Source organism: Bicyclus anynana, chromosome 9 (assembly GCF_947172395.1).
Source record: "Bicyclus anynana chromosome 9, ilBicAnyn1.1, whole genome shotgun sequence".
Taxonomy (NCBI): domain Eukaryota; kingdom Metazoa; phylum Arthropoda; class Insecta; order Lepidoptera; family Nymphalidae; genus Bicyclus; species Bicyclus anynana.
This window is the reverse complement of record NC_069091.1, coordinates 11,924,761-11,944,070: the sequence shown is the minus strand read 5'-3', so window position 1 is coordinate 11,944,070 and position 19,310 is coordinate 11,924,761. Positions and strand designations below refer to the sequence as shown.

The window sequence follows — 19,310 nt, the reverse complement described above, 5'->3', positions numbered from 1 at the left end:
TCTTTATCATTAAGGAACTCATCAATGTTGTAGTACCCTCGACTAAGTAGATGTTTTTTAACACATTGCTTAAAGCTATGCATTGGCAGGTCCATCACAGTCTTGGGGATCTTATTATAGAAGAGTACACCCAAACCTACAAAAGATTTTTTTACTCTTTGGAGACGATATGCAGAAATAACTAACTTATGCCCGTGTCTAGTAAGACGTGGGTTTAAATCTCCTTTTCGTTTGTACAAATTAATATTTTGTCTTACATATACTATACTGTTATATATATATTGACAGGCTACTGTTAGTATACCTATTTCTTTAAACCTTTGACGAAGGGACTCGCGTGATTTTAATTGATATATTGCTCGAATTGCTCTTTTTTGAAGAACAAATATAGATTGTATATCGGCAGCCTTGCCCCACAATAAAATACCGTAAGACATTACGCTGTGAAAGTACGCAAAATAAACAAGCCTAGCTGTATCAACATCAGTAAACTGTCTTATTTTTCTCACGGCAAATGCCGCTGAGCTAAGTTTACCAGACAGTTTTTCTATATGAGCACCCCACTGAAGTTTACAATCCAAGGTCACTCCCAGGAAAACTGTGGAACTCTCCATTTCCAGTGTTTCACCATCGATCATTATAGACTTATCTAATTTTTTAACATTTGGCAATGAAAACTCAATACATTTAGTTTTCTTGGCATTCAAAAGTAGATTATTTGCAGTGAACCAATGCGACACATGCGATATGGCACGGTTTACGTCGTCAGAGTTATCTTTATTTCTGTCGGACTTAAAAATTAAGGATGTGTCATCAGCAAACAGTACAATCTCACATATGCCGCTGACATGGTATGGTAAATCGTTTATGTACACTAAAAATAGAAAAGGACCCAGAATTGAACCCTGTGGGACGCCCATTATGGTAGTGGAACCGTGCGACTTTATATCATTTATGCATACCTTCTGCGTTCTATCACTGAGATAAGAGGCAATGAGATCGAGTGCAACACTTTTGATGCCATAGTGGCTTAACTTGAGTAGAAGGGTGTTATGGTCAACACAATCGAACGCCTTGGACAGATCACAGAACACACCAATAGCATTCTTAGAACCTTCCCATGCTTCATAAATATGTTTTAAAAGTTTAGCCCCTGCATCAGTTGTATTGCGACCTTTTGTAAAACCATACTGTTCAGGATGAAACAAGTTATTTAAATTAAAATGACATAAAAGTTGATTTAATATGATTTTTTCAAAGACCTTGCTAAGTGTTGGCAATATTGTAATCGGTCTATAATTATTAAGATCTGATTTGTCTCCTGATTTAAAAAGTGGTATCAATTTGCCATGCTTCATTAGGTTCGGAAAAATACCTAAGTCCACACATTCATTAAAAATAATGGCTAAGTGGGGAGCAATTACATCAATTATATTAGATATTACTTTCACTGACATGCCCCACAGATCTCCGGTTCTTTTTAATTTTAACAAATTGCAAACCATATGTCCCGGGTACTATAAAAATTACGTAGGGTAATTACATCTGCTAAAGTATGAATAGGTGGGTAACTTATTCCCGAGGGATACAAAACTAGCTATACTTACTAAATATCCGTGTAGTCCACATGGCTTGTGTTAAAAACAGGTATGCTCCATATAGACCTCCTAAATGGAGGAGCATAAACAGTATGACGTTTCTCCAAACTATCTTCCATTTTCTTTTTTCGGCAGAGGGCGGCACGAGGGGCGGTGGTGTGGCGTCTTTGTTCAAATCCGATTCATACAGAACCCACGACCCCTGCTGCTGGCCCTGTGGTGGCATTGTGCTGGAAACAACAAAAACAACAACAATTGAAGTTTGGCGGGAAAGTCTCATGAATAACATGCAGCTCTCGTTTTGTTTTTATTGATTTAATTACTGCATTTTAGAGTTTTTATTGCATTTTACTCAATATCTACTTATACTATATACTAATATTATAAAGCTGAAGAGTTTGTTTGATTAAACGCGCTAATCTCAGGAACTACTGGTCCGATTTGAAAAATTATTTCAGTGTTATATACAACATTTATCGAGGAAGGCTATAGGCTATATATTATCCCCATTTTCCTACGGGAATCATGCGGGTGAAACTGCGTGGCGTCAGCTAGTAGTTATATAAAGCTGCACAAGTGAAGTGGTGATTGAACAAAATTGTTTTATTAGTAGCGTATATGAAAACATAAAACTAGGAAGTCCTCAGAAACAGCTCCAATTTTGCTGATTTTTTTTTTTTCAAAAATCATGTTTATGTAATTTGAAAGCTTGAAAATTTTGGAATGGTTTCTGCTAAAAAAGGTTTCTGCAAAAAACAAACTTAACAAAAAAACAAAAATCAGAGTTGTTCGTTAGGACATTGAAGGAAAATGCTCTATTAACTCGACTATGAGTGATTAATTCAATTTCTTCGCCTTACATGCCTGACATGACTTAATTGGACTGACTGCCTATGACGACCGATGGACTATATTTGATCACTATCGCCCTATTAGCGCAAATTATTATTTGATAAAAAATGTTACTTGATGACTGACTAAATGTATTGCGATGTCATATAGAAACAAAAAAAATACTACAACACTCTTTGAGTGTGAAACTGGAATTAAATCAAATGAAAATGTAATTCCTTATCAGCATGAAAATCGGAGCATAGACCCTATCACGACCTATTATAAAACTTAATTTCACACTATTAAATCTGTACTATTTTTAAATAAAATGTGTACAAAATACAAGCGATAAAAATTCAACCTATTTTTTACAATAGGGATGATGACAGTTTTTTAAATTGTATATGAATTAAGAGTACGCTAATAGTAAAGCAATTTTGTAAAAGTAACAGGGTATCCGCGATCATTACTTTCGGAGCTACAGGGATTTAAAGGGTCAGATTTGCGGCGCTGCCGCGGATCCCTGAAAAACGCCCCATACAAAATGGTACGAACTTATGACATCGTAGGCAATTAATGATCGTTCGATTTGTATGGGCGTTTAAACAAAATTACTAATATCTTTGTTATTTCTGCGTTTATGTTTATAGTTCATATATTAAAAAATGTCACATTTAATGTAAGGAAGCTAAAACTGTATGAATTTTCATCTAATTACGATAAAATATTTTTAGTGGATTTGAAATTTTATAATCTTATTTATTTTGCAAATATCTAGTCAATCTTTGCTTTTTATGTATAAATTAGTTAACATTGACCTCATTTACTGTAATGTTTCTCTGAGCACATGTCATGTATATAAATAAATAAATAAATAAAATAAATAATAAATGCGGAAGTAAGTCTGTCTGTCTTTGAACTTTCACGGCTAATCTATTGAACCGATTTGGGTGAAATTTGGTATAAAGATAAATAGAACTTGGCGCAGAACATAGCCGACTTTATCCCGGAAAAATATTGGTTCCCGCGGGATCATCCTCCTCCTAACAAGTTAGCCCGCTTCCATCTTAGATTGCATCATCACTTATTATCAGGTGAGATTGTAGTCAAGGGCTAACTAGTAAAGAATATTAAAAAAAAAAGATTCGTAAAAAAACAGAAAATCATTCAAACGTAATTGCGGACGGCAGCTAGTTGTATAATAAATCTATACTAAAATTATAAAGCTGTAGAGTTTGTTTGTTTGTTCGTTTTTTGCTTGAACGTGCTAATCTCAGGAACTACTGGTCCGATTTAAAAAATTATTTCAGTGTGAGATACCCCATTTATCGAGGAAGGCTATATATTATCCCCCCCATATTTCTACGGGTTCGGAAACCACGCGGGTGAAACCGCGCAGCGTCAGCTAGTCTAATATAAAGTTCAATTTGATTTACTTAAGGAAAAGAAACATAAATTAATATTCCTTAAGCAATATTAATGTATAACGAATACTAATGAAAATAAGGCAAGATTTTACTTTGACAGTAATAATGAAGAGGGTTATGTTCATAATAATGTGAATGAAATCATGAATATGAACGTGTAATTTAAATAATGAATTTCATACGAATAAAATTGACATAAATGGCAATTTGGATAATTACACGTACGCGATGTACAGACGGTCAGGTAAGTGATTGGCGTATTAATTTTATTATTCGCCGCTTAGTTAAATTACCTATTATCTGTAAAAAAAATTGCAGGAGACCCCCGGTATCAGGAAGGAAATTCATGTTATTCTAAAATGGCAAATCATAATAATATAAAGTCCCGTGTTTAAATTAAGAAGAAAACCATCACAAAAATACTACGAGAATGTTATTATAATTATAAATATTTTTGTCCAGATTCGGTAACTATATTTCTGACGGCTCCGTGGCGCAGTGGTGTGCGCAGTGGACTTACAAAACGGAGGTCCTGGGTTCGATCCCCGGCTGAGGCGATTGAGATTTTCTTAATTGGTCCAGGTCTGGCTGGTGGAAGGCTTCGGCCGTGGCTAGTTACCACCCTACCAACAAAGACTGACCAACACTGGATCTGTCGCACATCTTTACTACTAGATCAAAAATTAATGTGTGATTGAGCAAATTTGCTCAAGAAATTTGACGGTGACTACACAACATACAATGATATGTTTTTAATTTTCACATGCATATTATTTTTATGCAAGTCATAACAAACCTCACAGTTTTTGTTAATCTGTCTGCAGGTTTTAATCACCAAGCTTAATTTTCAGAATTAAATGAAATTATACCTATTTTAGGTATAATATAAGAAATTATACCTACTTTAGGTATAATTTCATAAAGATAACATTTAATTAAATTTTATAACGCAGCAAAAATATAAAATTAATCTCTGAAATTAAAACCGAATGACAATGACCCTGTACGAAAACTCATCGAAGTTTTACTACAGTGTCAGATTGTCCTTTAGAATAATAAAAAATTTAATAAAAAAAATACAACCGACTTTAAAACCTAAAAACGTACCCACTAAACTAAAAAGTGAAAAATAACATCATAATATGTTCTACCTGCTGATCAGTATGAAGGCGGTGCTAAGCCGGTGATGTATTAATTCAAGCCATGTGAGAATATCTTATAGATTTATATTTTGCAGACAGTGTTGTTTCATGTGGTCCTGTCAGAAATGGCTTAAATTAAGACAACACCGGCTAAACACCGCCTTCATACTGATCAGCAGGTAGAACATATTTTGATGTTATTTTTCACTTTTTAGTTTAGTGGGTACGTTTTTAGGTTTTGAAGTCGGTTGTATTTTTTTTATTAAAATTTTTATTATTTTTCAATTTTTAGTGTAAAATTTCATCTCAAACGAATACATCAGACCCCTAATGACAGTCACAACCCATTTTGGTACAAAATTCTCAGCAATACGAATTAATCAAAGCCAAACACAAGGTAGTTACTGTAAACTGTTAAGGAGTTCCCTTAATTGTTCTTGGTCTTCATCACCAAACCTCTAAATGACAGTCACAACCTATCTATGTGGAAAGTTCTCATTAATACAAATTAATCAAGCCCAAACACAAGGTAACTAATGTAAATCGCCGAGGAGTTCCCTCGTCTGTTTTATGGCTCCATCATCACATCGATTTTAAACCTTCATGAAATTGTAGTGCTTAAAAGTACTAAATGGAAAAGTATACGAATACACTAGACACCCATACAATTTTTGAAAGTCACTGTAAAAGTCACAACAAATATAGCCATAAAGATTTTAGGATCACGACTCATGGCCTCATGTGTTGTACTTAGGTGTTTAGCTTCATGTACCTTAATGGCTTAATTGCAGGCATAAATGATAGTTGATAGACACGAACGTGACTTTGCGTGTCATTTAAAGTGTTGCTATTTTATAAGTAGACGATAGTTCCCCACTTACAGTCAAGTTGTGATATCTTCGTGGCCCGTAAATTATTATTTTATAAGTATAAAAAAACCGTGACCGTGATAGCTCCGTGGATATGACCTCTGCCTTCGATTCCGGAGGGTGTGGGTTGCACCTCCAACTTTGAAGTTACGTGCATTTTAATAAATTAAATAGCACGTGTCTTAAACGGTGAAGGAAAAACATCGCGAGGAAACCTGCATACATTGTACCTAATTATACAGAGGAGTTTTAAGATTCTACCCTCTAAATAGGCCATTAGGAGATTAATAAAACGTGTATACGGAATAGATAAACAAAAATGCGAGAAAAACAAATATAAGCCTAATGGATTATAAAATGGATAATGAGGTAGGTATAATTTTTATCAGTGGAAGTATCTTTTATGTTCTATCATAATATTTTAAGTAGATACTATTATCTTCAATGAAACCTATGCGTTTACAAATCATTCTTCTTGAATACGAGAATACCAATCATGATTATTATCAAACCTTATTAAGTTATTTACACAACACTAAAATATAATCAAGCCTTTTTAAAAATTTTGTTTGTCGTCTTGTGGTAACAGGTGAACTGATTCAAATGGGACTTTCATTGGTAGATAGAGGAGGTTATGAAGCAACATACTTTTTATAGCGATAAAATACATGGTTTGTGATTTTTTATTCAAGCGTACATAGTCGCGCTAGTTAATTAATATAAGAAAATCGCCGAGTAAAAAGTAGAAGACTCTAATGACGCATAATTTATCAAGTTATGGTGAATCACAGATTACTGGTGAGGTGAACCGTTGAGTAGTTACGAATGGACGGTTAAAGTCCGCGTTAAATCAGTTTTTCACAAAACCCTCGGGAAACATGGAATTTTCCGGGATGAAAAATAACCTATGTAGTAATCCAGAGTAAAATCTCTTTTCATTTTAAATTTTAGCCAAATCAGTTAGGTAGTTGCGGCGTCAAAGAGTAACAAACATCCATACAAACTCTCGCGTTTATAGTATCAGTAAATAAATTCTCTGCGTGTGTGAAGTCTGCTAACCCACTTTGGGCCAGCGTGGTGGACCTAACCTCTCTCATTCTGAGAGGAGACTCGAGCTCAGCGAGCGAATCGGCATCAACCCATATTTGGCTCACTGCTGAGCTCGAGTCTCCTCTCAGAATGAGAAGGGTTAGGCCAATAGTCCACCACGCTGGCCCAATGCGGATTGGCAGACTTCACATAAGATAATTCTCTGGTATGCAGGTTTCCTCACGATGTTTTCCTTCCCCGATTGAGACACGTGATAATTAATTTCTTAAAATGCACGCAACTGAAAAGTTGGAGGTGCATGCCCCGGATCGGATTCGAACCCACACCCTCCGGAATCAAAAGGCAGAGGTCATATCCACTGGGCTATCAGCGAGCGAATATGGGTTGATAATGATGAACTATCACGGTTCATGAGATATCTGGTGACAGACGGACTGACTGACAGCGGAGCCTTAGTACCTTAGTCCCGTTTTACCCTTTCGATACGGAAGCCTATCTTAAGAAAAGCTGCCTATACTATGGTAGGTAGAGCCGGTGATAGCCCACTGGATATGATCTCTGCCTCCGATTCCGGAGCGTGTGAGTTCGAATCCAGTCCGGGGCATGCACCTCCAACTTTGCAGATGTGTGCATTCATTTTAAGAAATTAAATATCACTCGTGTCTCAAACGGTGAAGGAAAACATCGTGAGGAAACCTGCATACCAGAGAATTTTCTTAATTCTCTGCGTGTGTGAAGTCTACCAATCCGCATTGGGCCAGCGTGGTGGACTATTGGCCTAACCCCTCTAATTCTGAGAGGAGACTCGAGCTCTGCAGTGAGCCGAATATGGGTTGATAATGATGACTATAGTAGGTAGGTAGGATAGGCTTATATGAGTCGGTAGGTATACTTATGTGCTCGCACGTTTGACTCCAATGACCGCAGTGGCGTGATCGCGAATGGACAATCAACAATGATCGCTGCAATTTGCTATCAATGGATGATAACGGAGAGCAAACTTGACGTTTGTGACTTGCGGCTGGTTGTTTTATGTATTCGAGATGTCTTAGATTCCATTCCTAGTCAACGTTATTTTAAATCTATACTAATATTATGAAGCTGAAGAGTTTGTTTGTTTGAACGCGCTAATCTCAGCAACTGCTGGTCCGATTTGAAAAAATCTTACAGCGTTAGATAGCCCATTTATCGAGAAAGGCTATAAGCTATATATTGTCACCATATTCTTACGGGCACAGGAACCAAGCGGGTGAAACCGCGCGGTGTCAGCTAGTAATAAGATATTTTACGTGCCTGCAAAAACACCGCAAAAAGTTTTTCGAATTTAGCTACTCCACTGAGCACACACATGCAAAATTTTATGTTTACTTACATTATATATTAAATTTATGTGCTTTTATACAGTTTTTACACTTTCTGAAAACACAACTCCACTTTGAGGACACTATTTAAGTATAATTTGTTTAAAAATCTTTTGTTGTTTACCTACTGTGCGGCTAAATAAACGAATAAGACAATTATAGCTTGGCAAGTTTGTTGATGACACTCCCATGATATACGGGCGACGGGGGGAAAAACTGCGCGGGTGAGAAAACGTGCGTGCGTGGAAGTGAGGTGCATCAGTCGTGGGTTTTTCATTCATCGCTACACGCCCCCCGGCCCGAGCCTACCATCGGAAGTGTTACGAACGAACTTGCCACGCTATAGCAACATTTGTTCGCCTCAGTTTTGACGCGATGACATAATTATCTAGTAGTATAAAATCTTTTTGACGACCTCCGTGGCGCAGTGGTATGCAGTGGTATACAAGACGGAGGTCTTGGGTTCTGGTTATTATTTCCTTGATTGGTCCAGGTTGGTGACTTCAGCCGTGGTTAGTTACAAAACTACCGGCAAAGACGTACCGCCAAGCGATTTAGCATTCCGGTGAAACGACGAAAACGAAACCGAAAGGGGTGTGGATTTTCGTCATACTCTTAACAAGTTAGCCCACTTCCATCGTAGATTGCATCATCACTTACCATCAGATGAGATTGTAGTCAAGGGTTAACTTGTAAAGAACAAAAAAATACATGACTAACCAGATAATTTTAAATATTTAGCAGTGTTTGTCTTCCTTACGATTATTTTATATATAATATATATACGTATAGTTTAAAAAAAATACATGAAATATAACGATCATTAGCCAGAACTTTGTTACTAATTCAGTCATCTCTAACGAACAACTTGACCATGGAATTTAAATTCAAATATTAAGTAAATATATATGTATATAAACATAATTTTAATGAAGTGTGATATTTATATTTGCTTCTTATAAATAATGGTAATATTTATTATTTGAGAGTGTAGTCCTACTGACCAAGAACTTTAAATTGAACTCTATGTTACTACTACTACTTTGCAATGTAGAGTACATTGCAAAGTAGAGTACATTGCAAAGTAGAGTACATTGCGAAGTAGTAGTAGTAAGTTGTAAAAAATAAAAAAAAGTAGCCCAATGACCAATCGTCTATATCTTTCTAGTAATCTTAAAAATCCTTTTTAAAAAAGTTCAGATATTCCAATTCCAGAGATTATCATGGATAAAAATTTAAACAACGATTTGTTTGTGTTTTAGTATAGTAAACAACTATAAGCATTTGAAAAACACACTTATTTTGAAAAACACAAACAGCCATTTCGATTTAATTTTTATGTTATGGACGAGTACTTCATAGGTATTAACTTTGAAGGTTACCTACTATAGCTTGGCAACTTCGTTCGTAACACTCCCGGTGTTCCGCGCCGGCCGGGAGGCGTGTAACGATAACTGAAAAACCCACGACTGATGCACGTCACTTCCCTGCACTCACGATTTCACACCCGCGCAGGCAGTCCCCCTGTCGCCCGCATTCTAATATGTATATGAATACGTTTGAGTGAAATGCGGAAGTTGAGATGAAAATGAAAAATTGAAAATGGAATTTATTTGTTTTAATACTACATGAAATAAAATAAGACTGAAACCTTATTTTAAGTAAATACCTATGGCGGAAGTGAGATGGATGTGTAGTGTGACAAGGATGCATAAAAAGAGATTTCAGAGATTAGCCCGGAGATACAGAAAAACAGACAGACAAACGTTAAAAAAATAAAAATACGTGTGGCACTGAAGCTATTGCGTAGCATTTTTTTATCAACTTATGTAATTATAATTATTTACTTATTTTATTTATGCAATATATTTTTTCTTTAAAAAAGGTATAAAAGATAAAACAATAAACAAATAAAAAAAATAAAAAAATTAATAAATATAAAAATGTCTTTACGTTGAGATGGAATCTGACTCTGGTTTAATAAGTTTTCTCCCTTAGTTTCACACAACTTGTCCAGTTGCGTCGTTGGCTGTTAGATTTATTTTCGTTACGGAATTTCTTGATTAGGTCGCCATGCTCAAATCCCGCGATAAAAGCTATGCAATAGCTTAAAAACAGTTGTATTTGTTTTTGTTTTGTGTAAATGCACTTGAAAAGAACATAACTATTTTTAAATCACCGACAGACAATTTAATTTTATTTTCAGATTGAATGTACAAAATCACGTTAAACTATTTAGTAGAAGAATAACTTTGAAGCGGTAATAATATATGGGTTTTTACTTATTACCTAATTTAAAAAAATATATTTTATAGATTATCTAAAAAATATCTATTTCTATTTATATTTGACACCGCAATACACAGCGCAGTGTTGGTCGACCCCCCACCAGGTGGACTGATGACATCAAGCGAGTCGCAGGAATTCGCTGGATGCAGGCGGTTCAGTATCGTGATGTTTGGAAGTCCCTACAAAAGGCCTATGTCCTGCAGTAGACGTCCATCAGCTGATATGATGATGATATTTGTTGAGCTTATACAGGGTGTCCCATAAATACTACGACATACTTTGCAGGGTGATATCTGACATTAAGCCCTACTAAAATAACGCATTGTATGTTAGCTAAAATTTTACGGTTTTTAAGGTATATTAATTTTTACCTTTAGTATTATTTAGTCGTACCATGTGCTGAAAAATTACTTAAATGTTGATTTTATACTTGATAATTATGATAATTATTTTTGAATAGTTGTTGGCAACTTATAAAAATTTAATTGTTTTCACTACTAAAGTATTTTTTTTTTCAAAAGTCGGGCCTAATTATTTTTATTATGTTAAACGATTTTGTTTTTGTATTTACTTTTAGCGGTCACAATGACAAAAAAATGTACTAAGCTAAGTTGTACATCTAGCTTAAAAACATGTTCATTAAATAAGGATTCCAAAAATGTAGGTATTAGCACATTATTTTTTTAAAAAAACTTCGTCACAATTGCAATTTTTGTTCCGCAAGGGGTTGATTTTATAAAAGTCGTTACTTGTTAAAATTTGCTCCTGTCACTTGAATATCATAAGAATTTCCATGGAATCATAAGATAAGCAATTAAAATGACAAGTAAAAATGGAAAGTGTAATAAAATGCCAAGTAGTTATCAAAATCATCAAAATTTTCAGGGTGCCGTAGTCAACTAGTAACCCTTTTAATTTTCCGCCCGTATTTCTGTCCGCAGTTTAGCTCAGAAACTATTAGTACTAGAAAGTTGTAATTTAGCATAAATACGTAAAAAAGGTACATAGTAAAAGTACTACCATTTCCGATGTACCTACATAATAAAGTCTGGAAATCCATCGGCTGATGATGGTGATATATGATGGTATTATAAATTCGTATTAACCTCTGCCAACGCCAATCAAAATATATATTGGTGGCCCCTAAATTTAATTTATGAATCGTAGAACGTACCACATGTGAGAAGTTTTACTGTAGGTATATAAATTAGGTATAGTTTTGACTCACAAATTTATTGAAATCGCAAAAAATAACGAAGACGACCACGACCGTAAATTACAATTAAATAAAATTTAAATATACAGGAAAATTAGAGGTACGCACTCCTTAATTCGTAAAACACTAATTATATGTACCTACAAATGTATTTAAATTTAGAAAAAAACCTACGCCTAATCTTAGCCTACAGTGATTTGGGTATACTTTGGGTCCACGATTATTAATTACCTTACGTAATTTTAGAATTTAAATTATTTAATTACAATAAATTAATATCTTACGTAATTGAAATTATTTTTATATTTTATTATTTGAAAACTCTTACTTCAGCAAATATAGAAAAAAGCAATACTAAGGTCTAAGGTCATTAAATTAACATATTCAATATTATGCGAACGTTTGTTCAAACGTTTATCTTCCACTTTCAAGGATTTTCTTCCATCACCGTGGAAGAAAAAATATTTATTTTCCAAATAGTCTTGTTAAAGGCAAAATAACCGAGAAAGCAGAATTTTGGATATGACGTGGGGAAGCCTAGAATTGCGTCAAATCTCGTCCAAGATTTCCTATGTTGTATGATTTTTCGCCATCTTGAAAAAAGAGTTCTGTTTTTGTTAAGATACGAAAATGTTTACTAAAAATTTTTTGGTACTATTAGTACGCTCTACTATTAAGGTGATCTACATTTTTTACCTATCGTTATTAACTTTGCCGTAATTTTGCAAAAACCGGAATGAAAGTTTTGCAGGCTTTTGAGGACGCTGATATCCTCATTGTAACCACAGAAATTCAAGTAACGTCGATTTCAATCGTCATCGGTCATCCTCCTCAGGAATGAAGTTGGTGACAAATAACTACGGGCCAGAACCAATTTGCACTACAGCCAAACTAGCTCGGTAACGGAATTTTTTCGACTTTTTCGATTAATAACTCGATAACGATAAGCGATAGGTGAAAAATTGTAAAAAATCTTAATTATATCCTTAATTAAAGAGCATCAAATAAGTATTGGGTCGAAAATTCCGTATCTCACCGGAGAACCGATTTATTGTACAAAAACTGAATTTAATCCTTTCTTCAAAATGGCCAAAAACAATAGGAAAAGCTTTCTCGGTTCATTTGCATTTCTAAGCCGAATCTTTGGATATAAAGACTGTAGTAAAAAAAAAACATCTTCCAAGATCGCATATATCATGACTAATTCTCAGTCAGACATCCATCCTTTGGATATATTATATAAAAATATACATTATACACTAGCAAACGCCCGCTAAAAAATAGGTGTAAATTTTCATCATTCGGTCTTTGTTTAGTAATAAAATGTATGAATATACAATATGCATGTCTTTGTACATGCATTAACTGAATTTTGAAAAAAATATTGAATTCAATTAAACATGAAAAGTTAAAATACCTTCGTATATTTAAACATTTTATAAAATAATAATATTTTTATAATATGATAAGTTAATATAAAATAATATTATGTAGCTTAGAATGGTTTGGTACTGCTTTTATTGTTTGTTAAACTGAAAAAGGTTATTATTCATTTAATTATTAATTATTATTAATGTGTTCGTGATGTTTGGAAGTATCTACAAAAGGCCTATGTCCTGCAGTGGACGTCCATCGGCTGATATGATGATGATGATGATGAATGTAAGCTTATGGATTAGTAGAACATCTCACTCACCTTATAGGGGTATAACTTATTCACCGAAGAGGTTTATTAAGTTAGCACTTGGCGAGTTACGATCGGACTTAGACGTCTCGAGAGACTGCAAAGAAAATTTTGTTTACACCGATTATATATCTGCTATGTTATTTGACGCACTATCGTGCCGTACTGCGTAGCACGTAGGATTCCCTGAGATTAGCCGTCGATTTACATCACTATATCGTCCCCCTAGTGCGTGATTGAACGTCTACCGATTACGATTATCGTGAATCGTTCATCTGTCAGTAATAGTTTTCTACAGAGGGCCTAGTGGCAGTTTGATACTGTTACTGTCACGTAACGTAAACGCGAATTTCTAAGGAATTGAAACAGCGCCATCTAGTGGCACTACTGCACAATTGTCTCAATTCCATATAAATTTGCGTAAACGTCAACGTGGTAGTAACAGTATGAAAATATTGAAAACTCCCACTAGGCACACTGATCGTTTTAAGTGAGTCTAAATAAAAAGACAGCCAGTGCAAAATTACTGGACTAAAAGGAATGCCAACTAATGGGGATGATGACTAGGTTTGAATATATTGATTTTTATGATACATTCGGGTAAATAAGGTCAATGTTAATTAATTTATACATAAAAAGCAAAGATTGACTGAATATTTGCAAAATAAATTAGATTATAAAATTTCAAAATCTATTAAAAATCTTTTATCATAATTAGATGAAAAATCTTACAGTTTTAGTTCTTCTTTACATTAAATGTGACATTTTTTAATATGTAGACTATAAACGCACAAATAACAAAGATATTAGTAATTTTGTTTGAACGCACATACAAATCTAACGATCATTACATTGCCTACGACGTCATTTTGTATGGGGCGTTTTTCAGAGATCCGCGGCAGCGCCGCAAATCTGACCCTTTAAATCCCTGTAGCTCCGAAAGTAATGATCGCAGATACCCTGTTCCTTTTACAAAATTGCTTTACTATTAGCAATCTCTTAATTTATATACAATTTAAAAAACTGCAGGTCTTCGACATCTCACAAAAAGGAACTTTACTTCAGTCAAGTTAATTTTAAAATATAAATACGTTATCTGGTACATGTGAACAAAGTCGTAAAATTTATTTACGTCCCCTACATGTAAAGTGGGCATGATTTTTTTTACTTGTTTATTTTTTTGCTTCTAAAGTACCATGACATATATATTTTTACCTCGTATAAAAACAAGCGAGGTCTATGACGACTTTTGAGATGTACTTACGTATATATTTTAATTGATAATGTACATACCTATAATTAGCTCATCAAAAATCTCGTTTGTCCGTAATTAATACAAACTTACTTTTTTCGTAGAATTTTGCTTAAGTTAATTAATTCGGATTAGTTGGACGTCATAAATAACTGCCTATTTACTTTTTTTCCGAAAATACCTATCTAAATATACAGGTATATATTACATTGTTTGTTTGTTTGATTGTTATGAATAGGCTCAAAAACTACTATTTTAAAAATACTTTCACCATTCGAAAGCTACATTATTCACAAGTAACATAGGCTAAATTTTATTTTGGAAATAAATAGGGTTCCGTAATATATTTGGGTTTTTCGGACACAAGGTGTAAAAAATCAATAGAAAAGTATGGTAGGGGTAGGTAGGAGTAGGGTAGGGGTAGGGGTAGGGTAGGGGTAGGATAAGGGTAGTTGAAAGTTTACATCGAGTTTCACGCGGACGAAGTCGCGGGCGTCGGCTAGTTTAATATAAAGGTTTATCTTTTAACGATTTTATTAACCTTAACACCTTGAAGTTATGGGAAATACTCCCCAGCACCCTGTATCACGAAATATCGAAAACACCTTGGGGTAACAAGATGAAATTGGGCTGCGAGATAAATAGAAGAACGGAGTTTGCGACAGCGCCGGATTAAAGAAGTCTAAGAACGAAACCGCGGGTGTCTGCTAGTATAATATAATGGTTTATCTTTTAACTATTTTATTAAACCAACCTATAGATTTAATTCCATGCTTTTGCCATAATCGCGTCCGTAGTGAATGTAAAAAGATTAGGAAAATTTTCGACGATAGGGAGATGTTGAATCTCGTACTACATGCAGAGGTCACGACTGCGTTCAGTTAAAACTCTTGGGTTGATATATCCCATTAATATTATAAACGCGAAAGTTTATGGATGTTTGTTACTCTTTAATGCCTCAACTACAGAACCGATTTGGTTTAAATTTGGAATGGATAGATTTTGCTCTGAATTAACACATATGCTTATTTTCATCCCGGAAAAATCCATGGCTCTCAACGGATTTGTGAAAAAGTAACTTTCACGCGGACGAAGTTGTGGACGTCTTTAAGTTAAATTAAAGAGGTCCAAGGGCGGACGAATTCGCGTGCGTCCGCTAATGTATACACTTTTTCATTCCCACTCAAAAACATTCATTCATTTGCATGCTAATGATATTATTATTTTGACAATTTAATTTGCTTAGGTACATATGTACTGTTTAATTTTGTTTAAGTAAATATTACTACTTCGCACCTATAGCCAAATATTTTTGAAATAACTTAGCATACACAAGTCATAGATAGAGAAATAAATAGACGAGGGATTGGCGTTCAGTAGAAAGTCAGATATACGATTTTACCAGCCAAACATACATACTTTACTTTACATACTTTGAGTTTTCAAGCTAACTGGTAACATAAACTTAATAATAATTTTGTATCAAGTAGTTTGTGAGTTTTTGCTTATATTTTATTTTATTTTTAAAGAGGAATAAAAATATAATTCCTTATTGTCTGTAACTACTGACTGTCAAACTTGTTTAGACAATCACTGTGCCTGACCTTGTACAAACCGGCACGCTTTATACCAACATATATCAAATCGCCTCATCCCGTGAACTGGATATATACTTTTCATCTGTCTGTCTATTTACTTCTCCGTCTAAGGCACAAGCATACTGTATCAATGTATCCAGTGTTAAAATAATTCAGGTAACTATACTCCTATTCATGTCATGAATATTTATAAATTATTATACCTACTTAATTATAATACAGGTAAGTAACTGAATTTAATTGAAAGACTCCCTCTTTATAAGAGGAGGAGGGATTTGGAGCTTAGACCTACCAACTTTATTTTGTTGGGTTAGCGGGCTTCAGTCGGCCCCTAAAACTATACTCAAAAGGCTCGCGTAAAAAGTAGTCACATTTTTCTTCGAAGGTGTCGATCTTAGGCAGAAGACACAGACGCCGGAAGTACCAGTTCGTATAATAAAAGTTAAGGATTTCATAGAAAACACAATTTAAAAATTATGTATTTATTAAATTTTTCCAAACGTCAAAAACGCTGTCGTTCATTTTGTGACGTCACAATGTTACATAATGTCACTAAAGGAATAAACGTCAAACTAATTATCTTAATATATAAATGCGACATCATGATATCTCGAAAACCGCTTGACGCACAAAGTTAAAATTTGGCAGGGAGGTAGTTCGTAGGTAGTAGACGTCCACTAAGAACGGATTTTGCGAGAGGGCCGGATTAAGGAGGTCTAAGGGGGGCGTAGTCGCGGGCGTCATGAAACAGTTAAAAATATAGACCGTCATGGTCGACAGCGTTTTGGCCCGTATTGTCAAAAAAATATTTTAAAATTAAATTTTTTATAATTAAATATAAGTCTCGAAAAAAATTTTCCGGTACGTTCTGACCACATATTTATTCACAAACATTTTCCCGTTAAAACATCTAAGCTAAATCTACGCAGGTGAAACCGCGGGGCATCACTAGTTAGTATTAAAAAATAAAACTAGTATGACACGTGTTTGTACTCTGATAACTTCGTTTAACGGAGATAAAGATGTATCATTAATTAAAGTCTATTTTTAATATCTAAATAGATTCTTGGTAATCTTTTTTGTGAGCTAAGGCTAGGTTTTCAAAAAAGTTCACAATATACGTCTTAACGAATAAAAAGAAGCGTATCCTACTAATATTATAAACGCGAAAGTTTGTAAGGATGTTTGTTACTCTTTAACGCCGCAACTACTGAACCGATTTAGCTGAAATTTTAAATGGAAATAAATTTTACTCTGGATTAACACATAGGCTACTTTTCATCCCGGAAAAATCCAACATTCCCGAGGGATTTGAGAAAAACTAAATTTCACGCGGGCGAAGTCGCGGGTGTCTACTAGTATGGTGTACATATAAACATTCACACGTGGCTAATACTACAAAAAATCTTACCTACACACCGTTTAACCGTTTGAACGAATACCGCAAGATCGTGTAGGACATTGCCTTGTGAACGTAGCCTAAAAACGTAATGTCTAAATATAGGTAGGTACCTACTGTGCTTGATTTTTAAATGGAAATGGATATTTTACTCGGCTGTGGTCATATTATATTTTTTGGTTGCCCTAAACGTGCTGCTGATGTGATAGCCCAGTGGATATGACCTCTGCCTCTGATTCTGGAGGGTGTGGGTTCGAATCCGGTCCAGGGATGCACCTTCAGTTGTGTTCATTTTAAGAAATTAAATATCACAAGAACTTTTCAGTTGTGTTCATTTTAAGAAATTAAATATCACGTGTCTCAAACGGTGAAAAAAACATCGTGAGGAAACCTGCATACCAGAGAATTTTCCTAATTCTCTGCGCGTGTGCATCTTTCTCTGTAAGATTGTGGAGGTTATGGAGCAACATATAGGCTAATCGAAATAGGTTATCCCGAAAAAAATCATGGCACAAATCCCGCGGAGGATATGTGAAAAACAGAATTTCTCGTGTACGAAGTCGCATGCGTATCTAATAAAGTTAGTTATCTAATAGGTTCTGATCTTAATTATTATCTTAAAATAAAAACAAAACATTATCAAATAATCATACACATTGAATGACTACAAATATATATAGTAAAACAAACCTCCGACCTCCGTGGCACAGTATGCGCGGTGGATATACAAGACGGAGGTCCTGGGTTCGATCCCCGATTGAGCCAATTGAGGTTCTCTTAATTGGTCCAGGTCTGGCTAGTGGGAGGCTTCGGCCGTGGCTAGTTACCACCCTACTGACAAAGACGTACCGCCAAGCGATTTACCGTTCCGGTACGATGTCGTGTAGAAACCGAAAGAGATTATCATCCTCCTCCTAACAAGTTAGTTTCCATCTTAGATTACATCAGCACTTACTATCAGGTGAGATTGTTATCAACTTGTAAAGAATAATAAAAAAACAACACTTACATAATATTGCACTATAATAAAGCACGTTAACAGTGGTCACTGATATGTTTAATTTAAGAATTAGTCTAAATTATTTGTTGGTTATAATGCACGTGAATTTAATTGTGAACTGGCAAAAATTGCACGAACTGTTGATTGAATGAACGACGAAGCGGTTATGTCGTAATACCACGAAAATATTACAGGTTAGACTGTAGTTCGTTAGCAACTCATTAGCAAATTGCGATTTTTGCGAAAAAGACTTACGACTTACTGCCTTTAGGCAGTACGAGTAGGTACGCTCTATTTTTAACTCTAAGTACCTATAGTTGATCGAATTAGAAATGAGGAGATCCACCGAAGAACCTAAGTCCCACCGGACTTAGGTTCTTCGGTGGATCTCCTCATTATCCGAGATAATGAGTCACCGACTTGGGTTCTTCTGCAGATCTCGGTTCTACCTAGTAGGTACTATAAACACTGCTACCTGCCTTTCCCAAACTTCAGTTCAGTTTTGTAATGGAATATTTCTTATTAATGTAATATAGAGTTAACATTTTAATATGAAAGTATATCAAACGGTGAAGGATCACGTAGTGAGGA

At 34.8% G+C, this 19,310-nt stretch overlaps 1 protein-coding gene across 2 annotated transcripts in view; it reads right to left on the bottom strand.

Moving 5' to 3' along the window:
- Positions 1-18,889, bottom strand: part of LOC112043943 (acyl-CoA Delta-9 desaturase) — a 34,645-nt gene extending 15,756 nt beyond the window's left edge. Inside the window, exons 1-2 of one of the 2 annotated variants that reach the window (XM_052883493.1) lie at positions 18,729-18,889; positions 1,608-1,828 (exon numbers count right to left, since the gene is read on the bottom strand). In XM_052883493.1, coding sequence (XP_052739453.1) covers positions 1,608-1,824 — 217 coding nt within the window. In that variant the 5' untranslated portion in view covers positions 1,825-1,828; positions 18,729-18,889. Of the gene's footprint in view, positions 1-1,607; positions 1,829-13,482; positions 13,574-18,728 lie in introns of those variants that run through there. The other variant, XM_024079630.2, reaches the window with a different exon arrangement.
- Positions 18,890-19,310: the final 421 nt, after the last annotated feature.